The sequence below is a fragment of the Pleurodeles waltl genome, chromosome 8, assembly GCF_031143425.1.
Source record: "Pleurodeles waltl isolate 20211129_DDA chromosome 8, aPleWal1.hap1.20221129, whole genome shotgun sequence".
NCBI classification, from domain to species: Eukaryota; Metazoa; Chordata; class Amphibia; order Caudata; family Salamandridae; genus Pleurodeles; species Pleurodeles waltl.
The window spans coordinates 983,635,298-983,663,073 of NC_090447.1; the positions used below are offsets into that span (position 1 = coordinate 983,635,298).

A 27,776-nucleotide genomic window follows, 5' to 3' on the forward strand; every position below is an offset into this window, starting at 1 on the left:
GATTCTACTAGGAAGCAACTAAAATAATGTATTGATTAAATCGTCAATACAGCACCCAGATCCTTTTGGCTGAGTGTTTATAAATGGATTTCTGTAAATGGTCACTTTGTACAAAAGGCCTGTATGGAAGATTTCCCTTATGCACAACCATTGCAAACAAAAGAAGAAACATAATAAAACATAGAAGACAATACAGACCTGTCAACATAAGGAATCACAGTGTGAGAAGCAGTGGGGCCTTACAGAGGAGGGGCTTCATTCCAAGAACTGCCTGAGATGCACTTCTGCACCCTCCACCCCTATAAAACAGAAAAGCAACAGCTTGCTGAGGCTGCCACAGATGTCCATGAGTGTTTTCACATCTCTTAATGGACATCTGTTTACAGCCTCCATAGATGAGCTGAAAACCTGCTCACCTTTCCTGCCACCCAATGAGACTGGATCTTCACTAGGTCATTATGCGAAGAGAGTCAATGTCAAGGTGGTACTGTGTAAGTTGGCTTTCTAGCAATCTTTTTCATATGACATTATCCAAACATACTCTTTGTTTTATTTTCAAGTTTAAGTTCGGATGACAGGTTGCATATTTGCATGAGCCATTCTCATAATCGTAGGTCATGGGGGGCAGCAATACAAAAAGATCACAAACACACATCCACTGATTTCATCAGAAATCCTGGATTACTCCTCCAATCAACATATGCACTACATTACAATTGTGCTAATTGGGAGTACATTTGAACAGGCACTAATTTATTAATGGACTGTGGCTCAATGTGTTATGTTTATGTGAATGGAAACTTTATGCAAAGTATGTAGTGTAGTACATCTTTACTCTTACTTGGAGGTAGTGTCTTCATTTCAGGCACAATGTGCTATTACAATTCTTGGGCTACTGGGAGTACAGATTCAAATAAATCAAGAATACAGAATTCCTGTCTGTTTCCCTCTGAGTATCATGAAGAGGGACACTGGAATTATGAAGCACCAAAGGGCCAGGTTTCGGGGCACAGTTGACACAATCATGTAGCAAGGAGAGGTAAATTATGTGGTTAATGCTGCACAATTTGTGACAGTTACGTTATTTTGTCATTCCAACACCTATTAATAATTTTTTAGCAAAGTTGCACGTCATTAGTACCAGTTTAGCACCTGGATGCAGCAATCAGCAACAGGAAGGTAATCAGTTAGCCTTGGCAAAGGATCTGCCATTGAGAAGAACCACATTTTGGCATGTTTTAGTAATTTTTGATCAATTAAAGATAGAAACAATTTCCAGTGAAATGTGCAAATCATGCAGCAGAAGGTGCATTTTGTGGCAAATACATAACATCCAAGATTATGTGGCAAAATCTGTGGCCACAGAATAGAATAATTCTAGTGGCACTGACCATAAGGAAGGTATATTTTATGCCCATCAAATGAGTTGATTTTAGCATGGTGAGAAACAATTAATCCTTGCATCACCAACTTCATCGGAATACATGGGCACAGTATAGTTTCCTAAGGCATTTTGAGATCATCATTGAAAACCTAATTGGAAAAGCCTCTGTCTCTGCAAGTGCCACTGGAATGCACGTGGATGCAGTTGCAGTAAGACAACTTTAGCTCACGTAGTTCCTATAAAAAAAACTAAAACCTAAGCCCAATTTATAATGATTATTAGCAAGCCAGTAGTTTTCTAAGAGTAAGGCACACCTATACAGTAAAATGTTTGAGAATCAAGCCTTGGTTTTTCCAGCAGTAGTGCATTGGCAGTTTCAGTGATTCCACTTCCTGTAAATTGTTACTTGTAACCCTTTGGAGGGGGGATTCATGATAGGGGGCTTAATACAAATAGACTTGATTGACCTACACCTTCCTGCGGGTCCTCTGCCCACCAAATTGAGAGGAACCACTGCCATGGCTGTCCTTGACAATGGAGGAAAGGTTTGACAGACGGTAACTACAGTCATGATGGCCCAAAAGATGAAGTTTATTTATGTGAAACAGCATACTAATGGCCTTCCCACCTGGGAATGTTCTCCCAGGGTGTGGAAATCATTAATATTTTCCTGTCGCTTTCTGCTGATTTTTTCTTGTTAGTGATAGATGGGAAAATAAAGACTTTACATCATACACCATAAATTGGACTGATGATGTAAAGTCTTTCCTTCGATGTTCCTCATTCCTGTCAGGTGTTGGAGGAAGCATTCCATTGACAGAACCAAAAGGGGCTCTGTCAACAGAATACTTACAGTCCTCCTGACAGGCAGGCAGACCAAGGGTTTGGTGAACAGGACACTTCTTTGCGAAGTTCAAATTCAGGCCCTGTTTTCTTCATCTTCATCAACATCATAGGAATAATGAAAACTCACATTTTACTCACCCACCTCGTCAATGAATGCAAACATATGATATTCTCTTGATGGGAAGAGCGATTTGATATATTTGTACAGTTTCAATACACTGCTGATATCAGAATTACTTTGTAGTCAAATCTCTGTTGAATCTTTACAAAGCAAAACAATGTTTGGGGTGAGCATACTCTGTGGCTGATATTAAGGGCAGAATAAACCATTTTTCTTGGAAGTACTAAAGAAGCAGGTAGACGCATAATTAACATTGGACTGTTCTTCCAGAGAAGCTAAATTATAATTTCTTGTTAATACTGATATTTTCTTTTTCCTAGAGACGTGAAGTGGCAAAGACTGTTTTTTGCCTTGTGCTTGTTTTTGCTCTCTGTTGGTTTCCACTCCATCTCAGCCGGATTTTGAAGCAGACGATATACGATCAGATGGACCCTAATAGATGTGATCTGTTGAGGTGAGACCAAAATACGGTGCAAACAGAATATAGTTATCACAAAGTAAGAGCTCAATACCTGTTCAAAACCGAAAAAAGGGCACAATGTAATAAGGTTAGGACGCAAAACAGTCAGTGGTTTTTACACATACACTGCTTTGAGACCTGACCTGTATTTTGTACTGCAAGTGATGTAAAAATCAGCTGCAGTGCAAAATAGCAATTTACATGGAGAGGAAAACCTCCCGACTTCAGCATGATACACATACAAAAGAATTTGTTTCACAACTCATTTCAAATGGCCGCAAATGCAGGGCTGGTGGCCTTCATCGAACAGCAAACCTCCATCCCTACATTTTTAAGGCATCCACTGAGAATTCTTTCACAAACAAAAACTGGAATTCTGTGAATAGATTTAGAGGAGCGGTAGCTCCTCTGGACCAGTTTGCAAATTCATTCCATCTTTTTTTGGCATGCTATACGGTTCCTACGAGTCTATAAGGACTGTGTATTAGATTACAAAGAACTTCACAATATATAGATCATGGCCCTCAGTAAGAGTTTGGCAGGCGGCGGAAGCCGACCACCAAACTCGTACTGTCACCTTACCGCCAGTGCGGCTAGAGAACCGCCGGCCCTATTATGAGTTCACCACAGGGCCAGCGTGCAGAAACAGCATTTCCACCTGCCGGCCCTGTGGTGAAATCGTCCTTAACATTGACAATAGCAGTGTGGTGGTGCTGCTGGACTGTCCATGGGGGCCCATACACTACCCATGCCAAGTGCATGGGCAGTGAAGAGTCCCCCATGGGGCCCCCAGCAACACCTTTCCGCCAGCCTTTGAATGGCGGGGCTACCGCCATGCAAAGTCTGGCAGAAAGCAGACTCCTAATCACCAGGGCTGCACTGCAAGCACCGCTGCCCTGGCGGATTGAGACCACAAAGACCGCCAGGCTGTCGTCTGGCAGCAACTTGGCAGTGTTGGACGGACTGACCGTGGCTGCTCTGCCACAGTCGTAATATGAAGGCCGGACCTCTGATTTGGTGGCAGTCTGACCTCCACTGCACCCCGGTGGTCTCATGATGAGGCCCCTAGTCTTTTTATATGATCAGTAAATGTTGGTTTGCTTTGGCTAGCTCTCAATACCACATCAAAACCTCTAATTGACCAGGGTAATAGATGTTATTGGTAACCTTGAACACAAACACTCTTATTCCCAAGGAATTCGTGGAAACAGATCTAACCCTTTTGTTTACTACTTGTGCAAGCCCAAGGTATAAACTAGAAAGATAACAAAATGCATTTTCAAAACATTTATTGAAGCAATCGTATTCTTGTAAAGAAAACATGAGGTGCGATGATTACTCAGATGAGACACGTAGTTGTTATAAGCATTATTAGAATGATGAAAAATATAAACAATTCAACCATGTTCACTGTTACTAATGTTACCTCGCTCTTGGCTTAGCATAGCGGGAGTACCCTCTGCCAGATCTATTTGGATACAAACCCTCATCTTGGTCTTATGTGTCAGGGAGCTGGTTTAAGTGTGCAGGCTGTCTTCCTTTGCAAGTTGAAGGTCGGATGTTAAAGAAGTGGCCCACGGGATCCATCTTGGATGTAAAACTTTCACATTAGGGACGCTTACCTTGGTGCCTCTAAGGCTGGAATTGGAGATACCACAATTATGTGTTTCCCCTGAGCCATTGGAAGTTCCTTGAGGACAGCTGTTTAAACAGCAGCCAGAAGTGTTTCTATCAATGGAAAACACATTTTTGCTTTGGAATATAAATCCAATTTACAAGCAATCGGTTCAGTTTCACCTTCATTAAATGTGCTATATATGTAGCCACCAGAACCGCAATTATGTGGATCACTAAATTAGTAGTGTTAACATGATTATGTAAGTGTTTAGATGCACGCATGACTGTTTGTAAGGTTCTGAGAGTAGTAGTATGTTCTGCTGTGCAATGTTGACTAGAAAAATATGGACAAGTAAATTGTTTGGTGGTTTAACCCATCATGCATAATCTGGTATGTATTTTCTGCCAAATTTAGGAAGCCTGAAAATGATTGAAGTTTTTTTTAAGGTATCTGGTGGTTGTAAGAGGGCACACTTATCTAGGACATGTGGTGCACAGCTTCTGCCATCATTTTTTAACTGATATCCTAAAAAAAGACACTGAGAGAAACAATTTTAGATTTTTGGAAATCGAATTTATAGCCATGGTCAGTGAATTTTAGAATTATATGATCCACTCTGGCCAAATATGTGTTTAAATCATCATATGTAAGGTACATATCATCAATGTAAGACAGCTCAGAGCCAATTTCTGGTAAAATTGATGTCACTCGGGCAGTAAACAGAACGGGACTGTTCTTACCCCCCTTGGGGATCCAACAGAACCTTCTGTGAGTCCCTAAGGCAGTGAAAGAAGTTAGATCCCTGATTTCAGGCACTATATTGTGTCAGCTGTACTGTGGGATTTTTGTTAACAGGCGTCTGTGTATGATTGTTTAAATAGCTATAGTCTAAGAGCAGTGATAGGATTGATCCAGGAAATAAAGGATTATTCATAGGAGAGATGCAAGGATCAATCATGCCGTGATATTCTAATTATGATAGAGCCTCCTTAACAGGGCATATAACTTCACATTAAATAAGGTAATGTGGTTGCACTTGCATGCTGAACATTATGGGTATAACATGATAAGGCAAGCCCTTATCCCAGCCTGCGTGATTGCCATGGAAATCTGGGGCTAGTGCAAGAGCCCATTCTGCAGCATACGCTTCTTTAACTTCATCAGGAACAAAACTTGAAAAGGATGTGAATATTACATCCTCCCTTCGTGGGACTTCTCTAACAAACTTAGGCATCCAATCTACCTCAGCCTAGAGAATGTAATAAACATTAGTCAAATGCTGCCGGAATATTATTTAAGTCATATGCAATATGTCTCTCTCAATTTGGATGTCTTAATCATAAAGTTTATCAGGAGGGTTCGGCAACTGATCTGGAGATTTTAGCTTGCAAATAGTCATTAGTTGTTCTCGCCAACAGAAACTCTTGAAGAGTCTGGTGAACTTCTATTGTGACCTCCGCTGCGCTGTCAAGCAAGTTTTCATCCATGTCTTGCTCATAAAAAGCGTTTTGAGTATCTATGCCATATATTGCACAAATTGCTGCCACTTTCTGCTTTTAAAATTGCATTTATTGTGTGGAAGTTTTTCTTCCTTTCTTATGATGAGATCAGAGAAGCATTGTGAGTCCATTTTAGGTTTTTCATACTCTTTGTCTTTGCAGTCGCCCTGTCCCACATTCTCTGACCTTTTGTCTGAAGAATCCTGAATATTTGTATCCCAGACTCAGATGTCTGCTTGGTTTTATGTATCAGATTTTGTTTTAACTTGTGCCTTACTAGGCCTGGTCCCAAACTATCATGACCTATAGATGTATTGGTTTAAAAAAAAAGTTTAGGTAGCTCGGATTTGTGGTCCACAATGGGAACAAATGCGGGATGTTGAGTATCACCAAAGAAGCTTCATCCCCATTAATATTACTTAAAATTATTGAGGACACCGTGGCAACGCTTCATCCCCAGATCCAGGGCAGGGCATGCCCTGTGTTCATTTTGCATTTGCTTAAGTGCTTCAGGCAAAACAGCAATGGGTGACGTACCAATTATTATGATACATATAGCAGCAAAGACAGTGCCCCATGTGGATCAGTCTTCAATTGGGGAAACCATACCAAGTGGAAGACCATAGTGAGAATTATACATTTATTTTGGTGGTCCTGTATGGACAGACACTACTTCAAGCTGATTTGTTTTTTGTGCATTCCAAAATGAAATTTCATCCCGCTAGGTAAGAATTTTATCCATAATGTCATTAATAGTAACTGGACTAATTGCAGGCTCAGCTAACTGTGGCTGGCCAGTGTGAAGAGCGCTTGTTGAAGTAGTTGTTAATGTATGCATACTAAACTGCATCAGATGTCGATACAGTCATATCAGATGATTAAGAAGAGAAAGGGCGTCACACTGATTTAATGCTCCTGCATTTGGTTATGGTGTATATCTTGCCAAGGCCTGCCAGTTTGGCCCCTTATTGATGAGAGAACCCAGACTGACATTTTGAAGAGCCTGTGAGAGGGTGCTGTGGAACCAATTTTTACGTTCCTCGATTGTGAATACTATTTCTCAATATTCATATGGTCTATAACCAGCTGGAACTGAAGATGCAGTGTTAGTGTGAAGTGTCTAGACATCTACTGCATGAAAATTAACCCAGGAACAAAATACTTCACATTTATAAGATGTGTGCCTCAAAGATGAAGGTAACATCTCTACTGCCATTGGCATCCCATGTGCAAGTAAGTGAGTAGTAACTTCCAGTCTACAATTAACAGGACTATTCACTGGTTGTGCCATATTTAATGAATGGAATTCAAAGGAAACATTATAGTGGGGTAATCCTTGGAATTCAGTGAAAAGAAATGTTATAGTGAGGTTATTCTTTTAGAAGTTCAAGCTTGAAACAACCTAGAGGCACAAAAAAGTAATTCATATTAAGTAAGCAGTGGAGGAAAAATCCTTTTCACCATGGATGCCTCCCTTTACAGGTCAAAACAAAGCATTGGGCACACACAAGAAAACTACTCAGTAGACCCATTAAATAAATATCTGACCTAGAACATTGGTGCTTCCATGTTTTATGGTTCCTATGAGTCTAGTAGAGCTGTGTATTAGATCAACAAGAACTTCACACTATAGAAACCTAGGGCCTGATTTAGACCTCTGCAAACAGGTTACTCTGTCATAATGGTGACTGAATGCCCTACCACAATCTAAATCCAGTAGAATATGATGGGATTTAGTATCAGTGGACAAGATATCTGTCACCGTTGTGACAGAGTAAACTGTTCGCCGAGTTCTAAATCAGTCCCCAAGTCTTCTTATATCATCAGTAAATGTTGGTTTGCTTTGGATAGCTTACAGTACCACACATAAACCCCTAACCTGACTAGCGTCAAATATATTATTTTTAGCCTCAAATACAAACACCCTGATTCCCAAGAAATTCTTAGAAACAGATCTAACACTTTTGTTTATTACTAGTGCAAGCCCAAGGTACAAAAAAGAAATATATTAAAATGCATTTTCAAAACATGAATTGAAATATTTGTATTCTTGTAAAGAACGCATGAGCTGTGATGAGACACAGTTGCAATAAGCATTATTAGAATGGTTAAAAATATGAACAGTCCAACCTTGTTAATTGTTACCTTACTCCTATCTGCCACTAATAAAATACTAAAGAGAGTATAGCGGGAGTACCCTCTGCCAGATCTATTGGGATCATCTAACCCCCATACCTTGGTGTCTGCATCAGGAAGCTAGTCCAAGTGTGCAGGCTATCTTCTTTCTCAGGATGAAGGTCGGAGTTAGCAGGGCTACATCTTAGGTCTAGTTCACAGTGGTTTCATGATAATCTCAGCATGAAATGCTCCTTTCACTAAGCTCAGCACAGATGCTGTTTATATAATAAAACACTGTCCTTATCACACTGTGGCAGAGGGCACAGAACAGCAGCTTTGGTTTGTCTAGCATAAACAAGGTCTCCCAACGAGCACAGAAAAGAAAACAAGGACATTGCATTCTGCTTGCACACCCCTAGAATTAAATGTTGAGACTACAGTGCGGCAATGCCTACCAAGAATAAATGTGTGTGTGGCATAGCCTTGTGTTAAAGGAAAATATGTAAAAAGTCACCATTAGAAAAAGTTGTCAAGCTAAAATGGAAATCTACAATGAAGGCAATGCCAGACCCTACAATAGGGAGGTGGCATTTGAGCAATGGTTTATGAATGGAATTGATTTAATAATAGATTGAAAAGCAGGGAAAGTCCTTTGATGCCCCTCATGATTTTTAAGTTGTTATAAGTAACAAAGTGCGCTTTGTGAGTCAGTAAGACATTTCCAACTTACAATATGCCTTTACTGTATTACAACTTGCCTTTTTGCAGTTGCAAAGCCTGTGATTTTTAGAACTGGAGGCATTGTGACAGCAAAATAGACTGATATCTTAGGATCTAAGTCACTTACTGCCCTCTCTGCAACTTCTGTGTCATAATTTCTGCCCACCATTGAAAGAAATTGCCCATCAATCACATAGCTTAGGTCTACTAGAAAACTATTTTCTCACTCTTGACAAGCCTTGCGTTGACTGAACGTTCACTCAAAGTTTTAAGAACTCTTATTAGGAAAGCTTTTTGCTGCTCAAACGGCATATGATTGTAATTTTAAAATCCTTAACTAAAGATTTCAGGAACTAGAAGTCAGTTAATGCATGACAAAGCTGAAAGTGTCTTCATCCTCAGCTACTGGCCATGAGATGTTATCTCCTACAAAGCTGCTTTTCTGGTAAAACATCATGCAGTAGTTATTTCAGCACATCCATAAAGCAGCTTTGTAAAACCATAAAATTGGAAAGAATACAAATATTGGCAAAGCCTACAGATCTCTCTTGGCAAGGCTGCATCCTTTAATTATTAGATATACAAAGTGTAAAATGTATTTAAAAAGTATTAAAACATTAAAATGTAGAAATGTCTAATGTTAAATGTATATGTCAGCACAAATAAGTAAATCCAAAATAGCCCATCACAAAAATGTCCCACAAACATGTAACACCACCAGATATTAAAACAGATATTGACCAACCAGTTCTAGAAATAAATTAGGCTATTTTCTATTTAAATGTGTAGATGTGCAAAAGCAAAATGCAATAACTCACAGTGAAGGGGGCCTATGGCTGAAGATTGGTGACCAATTCAGCCAAGGGCTAAAGAGGTAGGCTGTGGTGGGAGGAAGCTACATGGGAACCAGACCAATGGATGAAGAGGAGGGACTAAAAGCCCCTATATATGTATATGATTTTTTAAAACATGAGGCTGGTAAGACAGCTAATGCTGTTTCTATGCGATACCTAAAAAGTAACTGAGGCATATTTATCACAATTGTGAGTGGGCATTGCGGCAGAGGGAGCGCAAGGACAATGCAAAACCTAGAATGATATTTACCAAGCCATGCAAAGCCATCTTACGTGGCCCTGTGTGGCTTGGTCGCAAGGCAGTGCACGTTGGTGCCTTGCGTTACTTTACCCCATGGAAGTGTTCCATGGGTGAAGTGTGGATGTTCCCACGCATCCACCCATAGATTTTGGTGCATTGCCAGATTTGCAATCTGTGGTAGACCTGGCAATACATCAACATGCTATGCCTCCCAGGGGAGGCATAATGATTCTTATTTGATGCTTGTTTCTCCTTATTTGATTCATCTTTCTATCCCACAACAAAGCATGGTGACTTGATGCATTGCGTCAATATTTGGGGGCATATTTGTCAATTATTCATGCAACGCAGCAAGCCACCTTGCTGCACTGAGCTGTGTGAAAGGAAGAGGACAGGAATGCATCATATTTAAAATTATACAGTGTATGCCTCCTCTTTGCCTGCATTGGCACACAAACTGCTGCCTAGCACCAATGCAGGCACCCTTGACCATGGTGTAAGGCTGCCTGCATTGTAGGCAAGATTGTTTTTGTATAGGGAGGGACGCCTTCCTTGCACAAATACAATCCTCTGAGGCTTTCATCTATCTGTGCATGCTGCAGAATGGTGAAGGGTAGCATTTTTATGCAATCTGAGGTCTGCCATTAATTATAAAACTGGGAATGTCATTCTAGGTTTTGCTTCTCCCTTGTGTTCTCTTGCATGGTGCATGGGCGAGGCAAAAGTATGATAATTATGCTCCTTGGTAAATAAGCCCTAACTTATTTGCTGGTGAAGAATGCAGGCTTGCTTACAGGCTGATATTTTATGGACTTACATGAACTTACATTAGTAAACATAAATGAAAACATTATAAAATGTTTCCTTTGTTTCCCTTTGAAGGATGCATAAACTGGAAATACAAGTATAAAAACTTTCTGGGCATTTAGAAGTAACTATTGCTGAATAGTTTTCTACACATTATCGTGGAATTATTATATTGGAGGCTTTTGTTGAGAATGATACGCAACTAGTGTCACTTCCAAATCCTTCCAGCAATAAAGAATTGGAAGATACTGTAGTCTTAAATAGAATAAGACTCTGTTATCAGCTTCCAGGTAGCAGTAGTATCTGCTGTGTGGTAGTGGTCAATTTTATAATGGATTTGCACAGGTAAAATGATAGCAAGGATCTTTCCTTTGCCATAGCGTTCCTTCTTTATTGCCCTACTGTTCCTTGAGTCACAGGCAAGGCTATATTAATCATAACTGCCATGCATGTTGATTGCATAGAATCAGACACAGTACAATGGCCTGAGAATACCATAGCAACTTAATTTGATGGTGTCCCATTTCTTTGAATTGTTAGCACCTAGGTCTGGCCTAAAGATATCTTTAGCTGTTTTGCCACCCTTATTGTTTGAAAAAGGTCATACCTATCAATGATGTAATTTGAGATGCCAGCTTTCAGGTAGAAATAGTATCTGCTATGTGGTGGTGGCCAATTTTATAATGGACTTTCACAGGTAACATGAGAGCAAGCACATTTCCTTTGCCATAACATTCCTTCTTCATTGCCCTGTTGTTCCTTCTATGTTTGTATTATTTATATGAGGTAAACAGCCAATACTATATTAATGATAATATCTTTAGCTGTTTTGCCACACTTATTGTTTGATAAAGGCCATACGTATCAATGATGTAATTTTAAACGTCATTGTGATGTCATCTACGTTGTCATTTAACATGCCATGTGTGATGTAATATATGAGGTCATAAGCAGTGCATGGTGGGGGCACAAGTTATAGTTGGTTTACTGAAATGTAAATGGTAAAAAGTAAGGGCCAGATGTAGGTAAGTTACAAAGTGCGACATGCAATCCGAGATGCAGAAAGGTGTCTCAGACGCCTTCTGTGACTCGCTATGGGGTAAAAGACCCACCTCATGAATATTCATGAGGTGGGTCACAGTTTGCGACCCCATAGCGAGCATAGGCACTCACGGGGATGGTGGCCTGCTGGAGACAGCAGACCACCATGTCCTTGACTGCTGTTTAATAAAGCAGTTTTTTTTTTCTCTTTGCAGCCCGTTTTCCTTAAAGGAAAACGAGCTGCAAAAAGAAACAAATTCCAAAACCATTTGTTTTTTGTTTTTTCAGAGTAGGCAGTGATCCAAAGGACCACTGCCTGCTCTGAAAAAATATTTTTGTGGGCATTCACAAAGGTTGCGAATGAGTTACCATCCACTTCAAGTGGATGGTAACTGTGAGTTGGTTTGCGACCGCTTTCGCGGTCACAAAGCAACTCTACATCGCGATGCGGTTGCAAATAGGAAGGGAACACCCCTTCCTATTTGCGAGTCGCAATCACATTTTGTGAGTCGGTACCAACTCGCAAAATGTGATTCTGCATCGCGTTCAGCCTTTTGCGCCTCACAAACTGCATTTTTCGCCGTTTGCAAGGCGCAAAAGGCTTCCTACATCTGGCCCCAAGTGTTTTTTCATTTTATAAACCTTTGTTTTTTTTGCTAAATTTCTAATTTTTGTTAACGAAAGAAGGGTCATATTACCATACCTCACTATAACATTTTTTAGCACTGCAGAGGATGTTCCTGGCTCCCCCAATGGGTGACCAACACACAGCAGTCTGGCCTCTGTGTTCATCTTGCAGCTCCTTTCCTTGTTCCCATTCTATCTGCTCTTCTCTCTTCTCCATCTGCATGCCTTAGCTGCCTCCCCCAGTCCTCCATGGTCAGCTTGCTTCCACCACCCATGCCGGCCTGCCCTGAATAATCAACTTGTTGTCTTAGTCCCTGTATCCTTCTGACCTGCCTCCAATCTCCATCTCTATACCATTGCCACCTCGCAGTTGACCTTCATAGTTAGCTTATTGCCCCTGCCCATGTCAGCTTGTACTCCATGGTCAGTTTGCTGCTTTTGCCACCCTGCCCTTTGTTATCTGTGCACATGCCCCTGCTTTCTCCCTCACTCCATGGTCCATTGCGCTGCCCCTGCCTATTCTGGCCCGTCCTTTGTGGTCAGCTAGCTGCCTGTGCCCCACCACCCCTTGCCCTCTGTTCTCCATGTGCATGTCCTTTCCCCCTTCCTTCTGCCCTCCATGATTCATTGTGCTGCCCTCTCTGGTCAATATGCTGCCCTTTGTTTACTGTCTGCATAACACTGCTGCTTCTTACCTGCCTTCCATGATCAGCATATTGAAGGTTAAAATCATTACAAAACACAAATTGAATAGTAAGTCAGTCAATTAGTCATTTATCTGGGTAAATAGCATTAAGCACAAAATAAAATAGAGGAAATGGATAGTCAGCAACATATATAGTTCAGCATTAAAGAATAAAGGTCAGACCGACATGGTATGCTTCCTAAAAGTCAAGGGAGTATGAGCCCACAACCTCTAGGAAGCAATAAACTTGATAAAATGCAATACATTCAATTCAATTGTGGAATAAAGGTGATACATTCAAAACAGTTGTGTAACAGCCTAACAGTTTAAACCAATTACATTAAAGAAAGAACTAAACAGTTTCTGAAATCATATTCTCAACATTATCCCGCAGATTCACATAATATAGTTCCCATCCCTAGTGCTCCTTAGACACCTCAGTAGTTAGTTCAAATTGTGTTACTTATTTTATAATGAGAAGTTCTCATTAGAATCCCATTGAGGGAAAATTACATTACATCTCAAAAACATTGTTTACAAAGTTGCTTGTGCAAGAACCATCTGTATCTTGAGGGAAACAAAAATTAAAACATCACTGTGTGCTGAAAAGTGCCTGCAAAATAAAGCTAGTCATTTTGAAATCAAGGCCTACACTGATAAATGTTAGAAGAACTAAAATCAGATTCACATCTATGTTATGTATTATCACGTTAACACTATTATATACAGAAGCCTTTGTCACCTCTATTCTCAGTGTCCATGCCCCAATCCCTCCTTCCTGCTCTCCTTTGTCTGTTGTGTTGCCATTGCCCACACAAACCTGCCCTCCATGGTCAGCATATTGCCCCAGCCACCCTCTCTCCTGCCCTCTGTGGTATGTTGTGGTGCCCTGGCCCCCTTCTTTTCCAAATTTTTGCTTTTTCGAGCACTAACCAAAATTTCTATGACAAAACATACCCCTCATTTTGTTAATTTCTAAAAAGATTTCATGAAGATGGCTTCAAGTGTGCCACATTTTTGCCATATAGACAAATGTTAATGATGTATTGTTTTTAGAGCACTGTGGGAAGTTGTAGTAGCACACTAGGGAGTTAGCTGACATACTGCTGCTATTGTTCAAAGTGCATGTTTCTGTCTGCTTTACTGATATGAATGAGAAATACATTCATCTAACATATGTCCTCAAAGCTTACTAGAGCCCTATCCATAATGTATATGACAAGAAACTCCTCATTTTATTCTTCTGTAAATGAATTGCCTTAAGTTTTACATCTTTTGAATCCATCAAGATGGCTTCAGATATGCAGCACTTCTATCATAACTACAGAATGTTAGTGCTCTAGTTGTTCATGAGAACAGTGTTGTGGGCTGCAGCAGACCGTTGGGGAGTCAACTGACACACTGCTGGTTCTGTTGGAAGTACAGGTTGTACTCAGGATATCAGACTTTATTCTCACATTGGTCAGGAAAATAGTGTGAAAATGTACTCATTTTAGCTTCTGAAGCTCCTTCCATAACCTCTGAGAAGATCATGAGGGGAAACAGTGTTCTCTCAAACAATCCTAGCAGAGGATTAGTATTTACTGGGTAAATTCATCTTAGAACACATCACAGTTTCTAAAATGAGTGTGGTACCACCAACAAATAATGTTTCTATCTACCAAAAAATGTTATCTCCATTATATGTATATGTGCTCCTTTTTGTGACTCTCTAACCTTGCCATTCACTACAATGCATTTTAAGAGTCCTACAGTGGCTGCCACAACATGTTATCAATGTTGTTGCCAGCCATTCATGGGGGGTCGATTTGCCCTCCCCACCCCCACATGTCAGAGTGTGCTCACCTTGCCCCTTATATATATTTTTAATTATTTTCATGACACAGAGAATGTATCCCTGAGTTCTAGAATGGCTGCTGCCAAAAGATATTGTTCAGGTCAGGGCCAACTACTTAGGATTGACTAGATCTTGTAAAAGTGGAAAATCAGAGCATATCTGGACACCAACAGTCCAGATATACCTATTGTCTTAACCTCTTCATGAGCACCTTTTTAGATGCAAATTTCTCAATAATGGCGGAACAGATTTACACCAAGTAACAAAAAGCATGCTTACTATTTCCAACTTGATTCCAAATGTGGCTTAATTTTAATCAGCTGTTTTTTGTGTATTGCTTCCCAAAATTTCCAGTAGGAATAAACATGAAAATCAATGTTTTGGGACCCTCTGTTTTCTTGGCCCCAGCTTGACGATCCACCCCAAAACTTTCCAGGAAGGAGCTGTGGTGGATAAACTTTTATTTTGGAAAGTTTTGTGAAAACTTGTCAAATAGTGCCAAAGTTTTTAGCGAAGCAAAAACGCTTTTTCTGTGGAAAGTGTGACCTAACCATAACTGCACAGTGGTGACTGTCAGTTTGTATGTGTTTGAATATATATATATATATATGTGTGTGTGTGTGTGTGTGTGTGTGGTGTGTGTGTACTACGTCATATATGTTAACCTCCTTAATCTATTGGGCTTTTCAAGTCTCATTCACATCTTTGTTCCACCCACTGCAGCACGTAGTATAGGTTAGACCTCTCCGGCAAGTGATTTTTCACTTCGACAGCATTTTGTTTGTGCTCATGCAAAAATCTGACTAGAAAGTAGTGTGTTTCAGTTCCAGGGATGGGGGTCAAAATAGTTTTTTTGGGCCCTGCAAGCTTTCCAAACACTGCGTAAAAACAAATAAATAAAACAATACTGACAGTCTTCCTGACTTTACCAATGCTTATTTGTAGTATAATAATGTGTTTAAGTTTGATGATCTCTAGGTATGTTTGTTTTGAAGCCCACTAAAAAAATTGCTTAATGTATAGTACATGTACACCTCAAGTAATAGTTTTGAGATAATTGGTCTTTATGTAGAACACATCCACAAGGTATTGTGGACGGGATTGACATTATCTGCCAGTCATTTCTCCAATAATCAAAACCAGCATGGAGAGTTTTATGAAAAAAAGCAGAAACATTGTTTCCAAGGTGCAAAGATTTTAATGTAACTTACTACTCTTGGCTTGTACCTGGATTCTAGGAGTAATCAAAAGTAAGCATTGACTACTCTTGGTTTGCACCATAAGAGTAAATCACACCTTCTGTTAGCTGATGAGCAGTGTCTTCATACAGGACACTGGAGCCATTCAGGTAGGATGGAACTGCCCTTATGTTACAGCAACAGCTGGTAGGTCCCATCAGTGCTCCGTCCTCTCTCCAACTACCTCTGTCTCATAGCTCACTCATTTCCACCCTTAATTATTCTACTAGATCATTCACTCTCAGCATTCCAGACACCAGCTCAGATATACAATGATTAGGAACACATGTTACTACAAACATCTTTGTAACTGGGCTCTTTGTTTTCACTAGTCAAGTCAAATCAAAGCAGCAAAATTCTACCAGGATAATTTTTCTCCATTTTACAGGACATGTCGGGTATTACCAGAATAACACACAGTATTCTGGCTGCAGATCTTGGCAATGCTCAGAAATGACTGCAATGCTCAGGAGCAGAACAATATCTGCAATCCTAATTAAAAGACATATTAGCATGCCTTCAGAGTTAAAAGTAGATTTAAAAGGACCCCTACTCTTGATTCCCTTTAGCATACTGAAAAAGTACCACTTCTCGCCTTTCAAGGTTTATTATTATAACGTGTCCCATTTTATATTTCTACAGCATTTTTCTTGTGTTGGACTACATTGGTATCAATATGGCTTCTCTAAATTCATGCATCAATCCTATTGCATTGTATATGGTGAGCACAAGATTCAAAAACTGCTTTAAGGTAAGATTTTGTTAAACTTTTGCATCAACTTATTTAGTATCTTTGATACATATACCCGCAGTGCTGAAAACTATAAAATAATTTAACTACAATAGAAGGGAAATATTAGTATTTTGCAAAATATTTCAAGATATTCTGATTCCTCTACTATTTTGGGCACTCCTGGTATTACTAAATGTAAATTGTTTTATGCCATTATTTCTTGATGTCTTGTGGGGTACACATTTCTGAAAAATAAATTGTAGCACACACAAACAGATTAGTGTCCATTTGCATGCATGAGTACCAGAGTTGATCGTGTTTTGATTGCTTGGTGCTGAGAAAAAACAGACCTCAATTAGGGGCATATTTATACTGTGTTTGCGCCGAATTTGCATCACAAATTCTGACGCAAATTCGGCGCAAACCTTACACCATATTTATACTATGATGCCCGACCCCACGAACGCCAAAATTCCTCCGCGTGTGTCATTTTTTGGATGCAGGAAACTGCCTTGTGTTAATGACATGCAAGGTAGGCGTTCCCGTCGAAAAAAATGACTTTAATGCCTGTGCGCCTTATTTATACTCCCGCGTCATTTTGATGCACAGGAGGGGGCGGGCCTTAAAAAACAGCACCGGCGTCAAAAAGTATAAATATGAGCCTTAGTGCTTAGTTCAAAGCTAGAAATGCACTGAAGACAGAAATAAAATCTGTTTGTATTTATTTTCAGTTTGTAATAAAGATCCTGTTTCCTAAGCCATTTTTAAACCTGTATCCCGAGCTTCTCTGAAGCAATCTACACTTAACAAGAAAAACATAGTGAAGAATGCTCAATGAGTAGAGAAGGGAGAATGAAGTAGATGTCCTATTAAACCCTTACCAGTTTCAATCAGTCAGCATTTTCTCAGAAACTGCATACCAAATTTGAACAGTATCAGAATTTGTGTTATGCTATATTGTGTTAATGCTCTTAGTAAAGCAAACCAATGTGATAAGGATATCTTCTCAGCTCTGAATCACCAACAGAAAAAGAGGCAGGAACAGAGATTGAAATGACGACTTAGGGCCTAATGTACAGTTTGGCACCCATTACAAAGGTGACGGATATCCCATCTGCCAAAATATAAATCCAATAATCCAGATAATGGGATATATAGGCCCTTATTTATACTTTTTTAGCACCACATTTGCTTTGTTTTTTGATGCAAACTTACAAAATACAATTGTATTTTGAAAGTTTGCGCCAATTTTGCATAAAAAAACAATGCAAATGCAGCGCTAAAAAACTATCAATATGGGCCTTGGTTCGGTGGACGTGATATTCGTCACCATTGTGACGGAGTAACTCCTCCACCAAACTCAAAATCAGTCCCTGAGTGTACAATGGACTGATGTTGGCAATCATTGAAAATTGAAGATATAATTTAATGATAAAAGAAAAGCATTCCAAAGTTGGCCAGGCATCTTTTTCAGATGGTTTCTGGTAAACTAGTCAATATGGAAAATATCCTATTTGCACACTGAAAAACGAGTGTTTGTGTCTGACACTGTAGTTGCCTCACTTGCTAAATTTGGTTGCTCGCAGGAGTGACTTGGATGACCAAAGTGTCTGTTGTCAATCTATTCCTATACAGTCTCAGAGGCCAGTCTCCAACAGTGACCTGATTATTGCTGATGTACATTGTCAAGATGCAAAGGTTTCCAATAAGAAACTCAAATGCAACCTTTGGGTGATACTACCTCAAGGTATAAACAGCAGGCAAACAAGGCGTCCGTGATAACTTCCAGCAGTATTTGGACATTTTTACATCAAAATGAAAGGATACTTTATCTCTAGTTTTAGCTGGCATTGAGCAAAGTTTGGCCAATAGTGAACATATTATTTCATATGGACCATATCTTATTACCTAACCGACACAGACCGATCTTTCTATCAAGACATGATCCTTTTAAATTAAGCAATGTGCTCCCTGTTATATGTTAAGCTCAACACAAATCTGGTGAGGGAAACTATTATTCTGATGCACTACCAATGTTTACAACATGCTGAATCATATATTCTGCAAGGTTGTCTCTCAAAGAGGGATATTTGGATACTTTGCATTTTCCTCCCCAAGAAACACAGTATGTCATGGTCTTGGTGACTGGTCTATCTTTTATGAGAAACGTAATCAAACTAAAGAATACAACTATGCATTAGCTAAACTAAAAAAACTGTGAAGGGGAAAACGATAGACTCAACAACATAAGCATGATTAGGTTGGTTGGTTCTTCAGTCAGAATAATTCCTCATGACGGCATAGGCATTTATTTTAGGAGACCAAGGATGAATGAAGCTTTGCACAGACAATTGAATATGGCGAACAACACTTTCCTTCACTTACTTTCACATGAAAGCCCAGCTTGTGCCATATTTTTATTGAGCATCAGGTATTGTGGCGAAATTATCACGATCTTTCACTAGCAAAACTGCAATTCAAAAATCCCTTCAATACCTCTTTTGTGCTTTCTATTAGGTTTTCTTTGCCTGACGTTCTTGATCCTATTGATTGACTTTCTAGACACAAAACACAATGGGGCATATTTACAAGAAAGTGGTGCATCAGTCCAGATGTGCCACTTTTCTTGAGTCGCCCCTGCCCCACCTAACTACACCATGGTTGCACCTTATTTACAATATGGCGCACCATGGCAGTCGTTAGGACAATAGTGTCAATATTTTTTGACGCGATAGTGGCGCTTTGCTGCATTAGCATCAAAACGTTTGATGTTAGTGCAGCAAAGCACAGGGAGGCCCATTGATTAAAATGAGTGCATCATTTTAATGTCTGCTCTAAGCAGACGTAATAAATTACGGTAAAAATTGCGAAGTGAAATTTCACTGCGCCATTTTTCAGGCCTCCCTGCATAGGCACGCCACCCTTGCATTCATTATGCCTGACACAGACATAATGTGGTGCATGGGGTTACACAGTGGCGAAATGCAAGCATTGCAGCACTTTGTAAATACGGCACAGGAGAAAGGTCTCCTTAACATCGCCTTATCTTGAAAATAAATTATGCTAGGGCAGCACAAGGTAGCGTTAGGGGCTTGTAAATATGCCCCAATGTATGTAAGAAAGAAATAATGATGTTTTAGGTAGAAATTATGTGGCTAATTTGCTATCACCTGATCAACTGAACTGTTAGAAACTGGGTCTCTAGTTGACAAAGGTATGTACCCTGTCCATGGAGGGACCACAATCGTGGTCAGGGTAAGTCAGATACACAACCTAAATTAACCTGTGCTCACCCTCTGGTAGCTTGGCACAGGCCAGGCAAGCTTAACATGGAAGGCAATATGTAAAGTATTTGTGCAACCGTTATTTACAGTAATACAGTGAAAGACACTACAAAAAGACTGAGCACCAGTTTAGATATTAATTTGTGAAGATTAAATGTGAAGACAGTGCTTAGAAGTCTATAACAGTAAAATGTTTACTTGAGGACACGAGGGACCAGTGCAAATCCGAAATCTAGGCTAACAGCGGTGGAGGGTAGGCTGTCTACAGAACCCACAAAGGAGGTGCTGGACAGTACGTTTGCTGTACCAATGCATCAACAGTGAGGACATGACGCATCAATATTTCTGTGGCACTCAGGGCAATGTGTTGCTTTTTGAATGGAGGGCGTGGGGCACCTCAGGTAAGGGTAAGACTCACAAGTGGCAGAGTACATCAGCACCAGGAGAGTTGCAATCAGTCTTTGATGTCCCTGAGACTGCAGAAGAACAGGGGACAAGCCATCAAGCCCTTGGAGACTCTTGGGTTCAAGGATGTTGAGAGCAAGTTCAGTCCCTCTCACTACAGGACAGAAGCAGCAGGCAAAAGGCCAACACAGCAGAGCAAACAGCAAAGTGGCAGTCCCTCCTACAGCACAGCACATAGCAGCAGTAGGCCAACACAGCAATGCAGTTGTAGAGTGGCAGTCCCTCCTGGCACCCCATCAGTCCTTCTTCCTGGCAGAATGCCCTTGGTTTCAGTAGAGATCTGATTTGGTGAGGTTTGGGATCCAATATTTATGATTTGGTGTCCTGGTTCTGGAAATTGAGAGAAACTTACAGGCCTTCCTTTGAAGTCCACAAGGTCCCTGCCCAGCCCTCCTTGGCTCCAGACATTCTGCAGGGGGTTATGCAGCCCCTTGTATGCAGAGAGGTACAGCCCTATTCAGGTGTAAGTCAGGCAGTGTTGTGCTCTGCCTCCCCATCAAGCCTGATAATGGGCCACAAAGGGTGAGTGAGTTCCATTTAAATGTAAATTTAGCTGAATTAAAACAATAAGTTTTTCTAGTGCACTTATTAACACAATTGAATTTGTGCAATGGTGGAAGCTTGCTGGCTCAAGGAATGCAGTGTGCCCCAACCCCCTTTCTGATTAAAAGGCTCCCTTGAGCCAGCAAGCTGAAGAGCTTTGGAGATGCATGTGTGTGCTTGTGAGTGGTACTGTGACCTGAGAGGAATTTGGCAGCATTTCCAACAACCCCAGATTAATCTTCTTTGCTCTCTACTACGTCTGCTCTCTACTGATGAAGGGTTAAACCCAGAAACACATTTCTAGAGATATACAGCAATGTCTGCACCAACTTTGGTGAAAAACAACAGCTAATTTTGAAGTAAATGCTAATTGTGAGCTTCATTTACCAGTATGCAAAGGGGTGAACTGTGCTGGGATGTGAAGCAGTGTGTTTCCAACCCCCTTATGATTTGCATAGATGTTGGCTTATCTCACAAATAGGAACTCAACTAAGAAGTTGTAAAGAGCATTTTCATACACTGGGAAACACCAGACGTAAATTTGTTTGCTACTGCAGAAAACGCTAAACACCACACCTTAATATCCCTGTTTTAACACCCATTCTCCTGGGGACATGCACAGTTTCTGAACTAGTCAAAGATATTTAACTACACCTTTTCCACTCATACTGGTGTTGCTGAAAGTGATCAACAAATGCAAGGTATCAAGGATAACAATGATCCTCATATACCTGATGTGATCAAGTTTCCATGTGACCATGAGTTTCCTACTTAATGACAAAGTCCTAGGGACTTGTAAAACTTCGTTAAAACTTGCAAGTCTTCTACCAATAGAAGGATGACGGATATTATATCCAGAGAAAGCTATTATATCCAGAGAGAGATCAACTATTCATAGTGACATGACTCCTGAAGACAAATAGTTTGCAAATTCATTTGGCAGGTGTCTGGCTATATTTAAGGAGACAAATGACTGGATTGGCAATGTGCAAATGCTATGCTGCAAAATGGCTAGGATTTTTCAACCAGAACCAACAGCAGAGACCCACAAATAATGTAACCAGTGAAAATAACAAAATACGGGCCCTATTGCACTTGGTAGATTGCAGACTAGCTTATGCATTGTTGAAAGTTCATTCATCAACAATGTAGCATAACATGGGACCAGAATAATAATCAACTTTTCTGGATGCCAGCCATTAAAAGATTTCTAGAAGGGGTTAAGAGAATATACTGAGCTATATTGACCATATCAGCAACGTGAAACTTCAATACATTTCTAACACAGCTATTACAATCATCCTTTGAAACTTTGCATAAGCAAGATCTAAAACATATGACACCAAAAACTGCCTTTTTGTTGGCAATCACAACACTGTAAATGGTGAGTGACTGTCAAGCACTTAGCATTCAATAACCATACTTCCAAGTACATAAAGACAAGACAGTAATGAAAACTAACCCAAAGCTTAAACCCAAGTAAGTAGCCAGATTTCATGTTGATCAACCTATCCAGCTGCCTGCATTTTTTTCCAAGACCATAAAACAGTAGCAGAAAGAAGTACGCTACACACAAGACTTCACAGTGGCCATCATGTACTATATACAGATTAAAAAGAACATTAGAAAAATACTGTAGTTATTTGAAACTCAGGCACAATTACAGTGGCGTAACAAAACGTGAGGGAGCCCTCCCTCCAAGAGTTGCTGAAGGGCCCCCACATTCATATCAGTAGGGGGTGATGGGGCCCCCTCCAGTGTGGGTAAGCCTCAGCCACCTCCACACTGCAAAGGCTGTGGGGGCCTCTGATACGCTCCTGCATAACTATCTAAAGGACAACCAGTGGGTAAATGATTCTATGAAAGCAATTAATAGTGCAAACAATTTAATAGTGTTATTCATTGGCAAGAAAACCACTTCAACTTAGACCAAGAGCACATTCAACAAGAAATGAGCTACACTAGCATATGTGGGAAATATTTCACTAAAAGACATTTATACTGCAGCAACATTATCCTTCATACACACCATTCCCAAATATGATTGTCCAGGCACTCAAGCAAGAAAAAGAAGTGTAAGTGAGATAATCAGTATCAAAATGTATTTTCAATTTGGGTCATCCTTTACACACATGCCTATAAGAGGGCAAATACTGGAATAAAATCTAGCAAGCAATGTGAAACTAGAAGATGTTTATGCTGCATAAGGAATAATTACTTACTTGCACAATAGTATTGTGTCATGAAACTATTCTAGATTTGCATCCTGCCACCACCTCCCTGGTGAAGGGGGCACTAGAAAAGATATAGGACACCAGACATCAAAAAAGGAATCTGAAGATGGAGCAGATGCACTGGGGCAGTGTGTGTTTATGCTCAACTTCATAGACCGCGCCTATGGTTAAGTCCAAAAAGAAGAAACTTTCCTAAGGGCCTCATTTAAAGTTTGGTGGGCAGTTGCTTCATCATAAATAAAACAGATATCCTCCTAGCCTTAATACAGGGTCACTATATCCTAATGCACTTGTGATAAGGTGGATAGTATATACATCACATTTGTTATCTAATAATAAAATTGCCAAACTATAAATCAAATCTTAAGTCAGGATTTCCAGGGACAGCAATTAGACTGTGAACTAATGCACACTATGTGAATGTATGAGCCCACATTTCAAAACTACTATTACAGGTAAATAGCCGGCTTCTTTTAATGTATAAAGTTATGGAATGGTAACAACAACAGAAGCAAATACAATGAAAATTTGTTTGCAGGCCTCAAGGCGAATTAAAAAGTGTAGAAATAGAATAAGGTAGTTATGATGCCAGTCTTTCTACTGAGAGAATTACTTCTCGTCCTATCCCACAAATAACAGTGGTTTGTTGTTAGTGATTTGCCCTTGTATTATTTGTAGCCCTTTGACTATAGTTTACTGCTTAGTAGATGAATATACTCATATTTTCAGGAGAATGTTTTTTTGCCAAAGAAAGGCCTGTCTAATCACCAAGGAAAACTTTCCACATAGCTAGCTAATTTGACTATCATTGGCTGTAACCAGATTTTGAGGCAATAGATGACAGGGCTGCAGACCCTGGAACTAATTGGAAAAGAAACAATTTGGACATTTCTCGTTTTAAAACAAAAGTTTATTTCCTTGTTTAAGCTGAATATCAATATCATATTTGTCTGAGTAAACAAGGGGAAAAGTATTAATCATGTTTTGTATAAAACTTTACTTAAGGAAAATAGGAAGCCAACTCCTGACAAAGCCATTATTAGCAGTTTTTGAACAAATGTGTATTACTATATTTTTGGAAGAATTCTTTATTCAAATGTGCACAGTAAAGAAGGCATGTAAAAATAAACTGTTTGTGCAAAACAGTATCTGTGTGTGCAGCAGCATGTGTTGAATAAAAAATCAATGTATAACTAACATTCATTTTGTTCTCTGTTCATAACTAGTCATGTTTGTGCTGCTGGTGCCAGTCAAAAGACATGTTGCCTTCAGAGGAGAAACTTTCTTGCCTGAAGTTCAAAGCCAACGAACATGGATATGACAACTTCAGTTCTAGTAACAAGGACAGCTCTACATAGGACTGAGTGCACGTCAGGATTTTGCAGACTCTTACTTTTTTCTACATTTAAAATTGATACATTGACGCAGCAGGGTCTCTGGGATTCCAGATTTATTGTTTCTGTATAGACCAGAACAGGACAAACATACTGCGTTAAACATGTGCACATTGTCATAATCGATTAATACAGGAATACCCCACATGGAACAACAAAGCAAATTCAAATAATCAGTTCGAGCACTTACAACTTTTGGAGGCCGCACTTTCAGCTCCTTGTGACAATCTTTAATCACTTCAATGGTGACTTATGCAAGTCAAAATATTTTATGAAATTCTTTTTACAGTGGGGACTAAAAACAGTTAATTGGGTTAAAGTCAAAATGGTTTTTGCATCACATGGATGTTGTGGCTTTCGTGGTTTCCATCCACAGAATCAACACTGGATAACAGGAAGAGATGTTTAACAGAAGCATCCCAAACCCCTTGTTTCTAGAGTTAAAATGAATGCACTCGTCCCCATGCTTCGATGGGGGGGCATAAGCTGTGTGCTGAGTACAGTGTTTGGTAGAGTGTGTGTTCCAATGCAGTTACTGCAAGCCAACCATTCTCTTGATGCAGAAGACCAAAAGTGATATAGAATGATGTTCACTGAACACATTTGAAAAAATGTGAAACAATGTAGGGTAGGATGAAACATATAAGAGGATGGTGCATGGTAAGAATGATCTGAAGATTAGTACAGCAACGTTTTGCCAAATATTGGGCAAACATTATGTTCTGTTTTAGTATGCAGTAAGATTCAACAGTTTATGAAGGAGCCACCAGTGGATGGGGTTTGGGGGTGTCCCATTGCTCTTATGAGAAGAAATGTTTGCCATTGTATTGAGATAAGAGCCCAAGAAAATATTACATCTTCGAGGGTGTCACAGTGTCATGCAGCAGCGCTGGAAATTGGCCAAAAAAAGAAAATGACATAATAATGGGTTAAGATTAGGACATGGCCCATAGTAAATGCGTTTGGTAAAATACAGTGACTACATCATAAGTTTGTGAACTGGCTAGAGCAATAAATACTTTGTAAACACATGATTCTTTACTGTTTTCTGAAACAGTATTACTAAATATTACATCACGTTCAACATTCAATTTTATATATTTGCTGGATTTTTTATCAACATGTTAGCCATTTTGAGGTGTTAAAATGTTAATATTTTACAATGTAGAGCTAAATCTGTTACATATGTCAAGTGTACAAGCATGATCATCATTTAGTGACACACAAATAAACCCTACTTGTACATCTTCAAAAATGTCAATCAAAGTGCCTTTTTCAATCAGCATTCATATTGTTCCAATCTGAACATTTGTTAAAAGGGAGGGTGGGAAGCCTCCTTGAGTTCGAATTATTCAATATATGATACCATGACACTCATTTCAGAGGTTTATTGGGGCTAGATCAAAACCTTCATCTAAACCTCATGTGTGCACACCAGTTTGTAAGTTAAAAAAAAATCCTACAGGGAAGGAAAAAACAGGGCAGCTCCAGCATCTGGCACCTTCGAGTGGTATTTGGTGTGTTAGCCTCCTATTATTAATAAACAGGACAGACTTGATCCAAAATCTTTATATACATTTTGGTGCTTGTGCAAGGCCCTAAAAAGCCCAGAGCCTGGGAAGTAATGCCACCTCTGACCTCCTTCTGACAATTTTCTACCATGTTTCCCCTTTTTCTGTACAGTGCAAGTAGATTGTGGCAAATCTATTTTGAGCAAACACTGAAAAACATGCAACTCCTAAATTAAGGGTCAGTGACATGAACAGTGTAAGTGGTTTAGCCTCATAAATCATGGTAGTTGCCATCAGAGGCAGGTGTTTTCAAACAAAAACACATAGAGTACCAACCTGTGATTGTTTTGATCAGAACAGTAGAATATTTACAAGCAAAGTAGCTTAGTGGACTAAGACTTTCATACTTTTGAGGGTGATCAACTGGTATTGTTTGGTGTTGCAAACACCATTTATCAACACCGTAAGACACTTGTAATTGTAGTGAAAAGTGTAACATGTGTCACTAATATAGACCTTCTGACCTAGATCCATGAAACAGAAGTGAGATCAACTATATTGTTTGTGCTTGCTCTAAGTTATAACACCTTAAACATTTTCTTTTTAATATTTTCACAACCAAACCAGCATTGTTAGATCTTTGTGATAATTATTTCAATGTAGTGCACCCATACTACTCAAAACGGGTAACTAATGTCATCCTGAAATATAATTTGATCAGTATTATTTTCATAAAGATATATGTCTATATTTGTATTTAAAATGTATAACTTTATACAACAATTGTGTGTAGAACTGCTTTGATTAAAATGCAACTACCTGAACTTATGGAATACTATGCTATTAACTTTGTATATATGTATGTGTATACTCCTCTAGAATTTGAATTTAATCCCTAACGTTTTTTGTACAAGTCATCAACATATGTTGATAAAAATAAAAATGTTAGTAGTTTTATGTCAGTCTACTTACTTAAATTATTACAGTTTTCCTCACAAATACAATATCATGAATAAAGGAAAGATTTACATTGTTCTTTCTTTGGCTCCGTTTTTAAAAAAAATATATCTTGCTGCAAAATTTCATATGCAAACCAATTCTAAAACAAATCTATAGGATAGTGTGTAAGTTCTATTTTCGAGCAACCCAATGTAAAATCTACACTTTAAAAAAAGTAAAATATGATTTTACTTGAGGTATATACATTTTTAAGTTATTATGAATATAAAAGTGACAATGTTAACAATGTGTCACATATCTAGTCTTTATTTTTTATTTGAAATGTCATTTTAGCTTCCTAATATCATGCAAGCTCTCAGTAAGTCATTTGTCTAATTGTACACATTCATATAACAATGTAAAGTGAATTAAAACAAGTGCAAAGGTTAAACTGACCTTTCTATGACTTTCATTAGCAGCGCCAAATTGTAGCCCTGAAAATAAATGTTAGATGCACGTGTGGCTGTAGCTATACATGTTGTGCATACTCCTACCATCTAGTGTTGGCCCTGAATGT

At 39.3% G+C, this 27,776-nt stretch overlaps 1 protein-coding gene across 1 annotated transcript in view; it reads left to right on the plus strand.

The window, feature by feature from the left end:
- Window positions 1-27,217, plus strand: part of EDNRB (endothelin receptor type B) — a 148,565-nt gene extending 121,348 nt beyond the window's left edge. The window contains exons 6-8 of the mRNA XM_069205223.1: window positions 2,672-2,805; window positions 16,739-16,847; window positions 24,582-27,217. Coding sequence (XP_069061324.1) covers window positions 2,672-2,805; window positions 16,739-16,847; window positions 24,582-24,713 — 375 coding nt within the window. The 3' untranslated portion in view covers window positions 24,714-27,217. The remainder of the gene's footprint in view (window positions 1-2,671; window positions 2,806-16,738; window positions 16,848-24,581) is intronic.
- Window positions 27,218-27,776: the final 559 nt, after the last annotated feature.